This window comes from Antennarius striatus, chromosome 18 (genome assembly GCF_040054535.1).
Source record: "Antennarius striatus isolate MH-2024 chromosome 18, ASM4005453v1, whole genome shotgun sequence".
Taxonomy (NCBI): domain Eukaryota; kingdom Metazoa; phylum Chordata; class Actinopteri; order Lophiiformes; family Antennariidae; genus Antennarius; species Antennarius striatus.
This window is the reverse complement of record NC_090793.1, coordinates 19,731,538-19,734,433: the sequence shown is the minus strand read 5'-3', so window position 1 is coordinate 19,734,433 and position 2,896 is coordinate 19,731,538. Positions and strand designations below refer to the sequence as shown.

Genomic DNA, 2,896 nt, shown 5'->3' with positions numbered 1-2,896 from the left:
GTAGTAGTACAGTACTAGTAGCAGTAATAGTAGCTTTAATATTTTTCTAATTAGTTCTTTTCTTCTTTTATTATTTCCCTGTTGTTTTACCCTTTAAATCACCTAAAATAGTCTCAAACTTCATTTGAGCGTCTTTTGTTTGTTTTCTTTTATAAATAAAGTTTGACAAATTGAAGTCGGTGACCTTTAACCTGAAGAAAACCGATCTGTTTTCATTATCCCTAGTTACAGAGATTGAGGGGCGGGGACTCTGCTGAGCAGGAAGTTCTCGTGCGTGAGAACCTCTTCCGCTGATTGGGGGCCGATTGTAACCATGACAACAGGACGCGCTGCGACCAGCTTATCCTAATAAGACCGAATTCGGTAATAAAAATAGCATCATGCTAACCTCTTCATGTTTCCGTAGGTCTTCTGCTCGCTGTAATGTTATTTAAAGTTAGCCAAAACAACAAATAATTTAAAATTAATGTTTTAAACGCTATATTTGTGTGTTTTTGTCAACTCGGGTTAGCGGATGTATGCTAGCTAAATGCTAACTGGATGCTCACATAGTTTAATGAAGTTACCATCAAGACACATTGACCAACTATTTAACCGGAGGAGAGGCTGTCATGTCGGATCAGCACAGAGATAAACCCCAGAGGAGAGAAAGGAGGACAAGCAAGGCCCTCTCAGATGGAAGCCATGGATTCAGAGGGAAAGAAACAGCTGGCAGAACCAAGGAGTGAGTATACTGTAATGCAAATCTATTTTTTAAATAATTTTAGCAGAGAAAATTCCCAGAAAAGTTTGTTTGAAACATTTCAGTGGCTGTCAGTTTCAGTCAGGCGGTGTGATCATATCGTGGTCCTCTTTCTGACATAAAAAACTGTTTTTCAGCTCTATAAGCACGGTATCCTACATAGATGAACTGGGACACAATGACGACAATGCCAGGATGTTCACAACCATGGAGAACACTTACCAGCTGGGTGAGACAAACACCGATCACCTCCATTCATAACAATCACACTGTCACCTAAGCTACATACGAGCTGTAAAAGCTGTATTCAGCTGTGATTTTGGGTCCTAATTAGATTTAATTACAAAATTTTGTATTAATTTTATCTGTTCAAGTTTAGTATCACATGCAAATACTGATTTCAAAATAACGGTTTAGCCCCAAAACTCAAAAATCTTACTAAACGCTGCTGGTTTTTAAGCAGTGGAACTGGAGGAGCAGAAATACATCTAATCAAATCATCATGGTTTCGCTCACTAAGCGCTATGTAAGAGTTAAAACTTATTTGCTATGATTTTGTCTTTGTTTTGGACCACAGGACCGAACAAACGTTTTCCTATCCCTGCTGTCACAGACATACTGAAAGACGTTCTGACCAGTTACCTCCAGCAGGAGAAATACGAAGCAGAATTGTCTCAAAAAATGACCAAAACAATCTGTGAGGTAAAAAAATTTGAAAATCCATTCATGCAAACCTTTTGAATAGATGGAGTCAACCCATTCTTGGGTTTGCCTCTCCAGGTTATTCGAGCGCGTGTGAAGGACCTCATGATTCCCAGATATAAGACCGTTGTCTTGGTCCACATCGGCCAGCTGGCGGGACAGAGCATGCAGATCAGCAGCCGCTGCCTGTGGGACGCGTCCAACGACACCTTCGCCTCCTACTCCTTCAAGAACAGCTCTTTGTTTGGTTTGGCGAGTGTGTACGCTGTTTACTTTGAGTGAGTCCTGGAGAAATCAAGACATTTTAGCCATTCTTTTATTATTTTTATTAAAAAGAAAAAAATTCTTTTAGTATATCAGGAACGAATAAAACGATTAAACAAGATTTTGTAGCCAAATTTCAAGGTGATTTTTTATTTTTGCAAAATCACATCATCCTGATATCGTTCTAAAAAATTAGACTTCAGACAAATGAATGACAGGTTGTGGCCATTCGCCTCTAGCAAAGCATGGAAAGGTCATTCCTTCGACAGCCGATTTCACAACAGACAGACATCAGCGCCTGTTCTTGGTCTCGTCGGTGGCGGTCCATCTGTAGCACAACCTCTGTCTTAGGTTTTGGTTCTCTGCTCCCTACACAGACACAAACTTTGTTACGTGGAGTCAGAGTCATGCTTTTGTGTTTGATTCTAAATCTACTCACTGCTTTGCAAAGTCTCCTCTTCTGCCATCAGTCTTCTCCACCTGGATCCTCCACAGGTGAACACTACGGCCCGGAGCAGCGCCCGCCCACACAGCCTCAGTGGGTTTATGTTATCCTCTGTGTGAACCCGTGTTAAACACAACATGCACAGCAGCAGCACAGGCAGGAGAAGGGATCTCATGTTGGTTATTGTCAGAAAACACCTGCTCAGGTCAAACCTTTTATGCCGCGTGTCTGGTGATGTCAGGCGTGTTATCGTGCGTTATCTTTAGTAATCACCGTGTGCTTTTAACAACGGATGTCAATCTAGTCATTCAGGATATGTGTGGGAATCCAGGTTATTGTTTAGATCACTGATTGACTACATTTTCGTAAATGTTAAAGGGAAGAATTGCTCTTTCAGTGTCTGAAATTAGGGTTTTTATTGCCATGGATTAAGTAAAGTGTTGCCTAATGGGTTGCTGGAGACATGTGTCTTACAACAAGATGAGGTGATGGCTCTCTGCGTAGCAACATAATGGAGTGTGTGCCGATTATCATGAACACAAATCAGTGATTCCAAGAAGGGACACTTGCATTAACCGCTAGACTTGTCAAATTGAACTCATCATGGAAGGTTCAAAATAGTAATTACCGGTGTGACGGTGGGAACATTACTTACATGATACGATCAGAATTAATATTTGTATTATGAATGTGTTTTTTAGCAAAGAAAGTCTTGTTGACGTATAAAATTTCATTGTTGTTTG

General features: G+C 40.6%; 1 protein-coding gene across 1 annotated transcript; it reads left to right on the top strand.

Annotated features, from left to right (window-relative positions):
- The first annotated feature begins 241 nt into the window (after positions 1-241).
- Positions 242-1,748, top strand: dynlt5 (dynein light chain Tctex-type family member 5). Its single transcript, XM_068341460.1, has 5 exons — positions 242-363; positions 553-724; positions 880-971; positions 1,320-1,444; positions 1,523-1,748. The coding sequence occupies exons 2-5, from the start codon at positions 612-614 to the stop codon at positions 1,724-1,726; spliced, it is 534 nt and encodes a 177-aa protein (XP_068197561.1). The 5' UTR covers positions 242-363; positions 553-611; the 3' UTR covers positions 1,727-1,748.
- Positions 1,749-2,896: the final 1,148 nt, after the last annotated feature.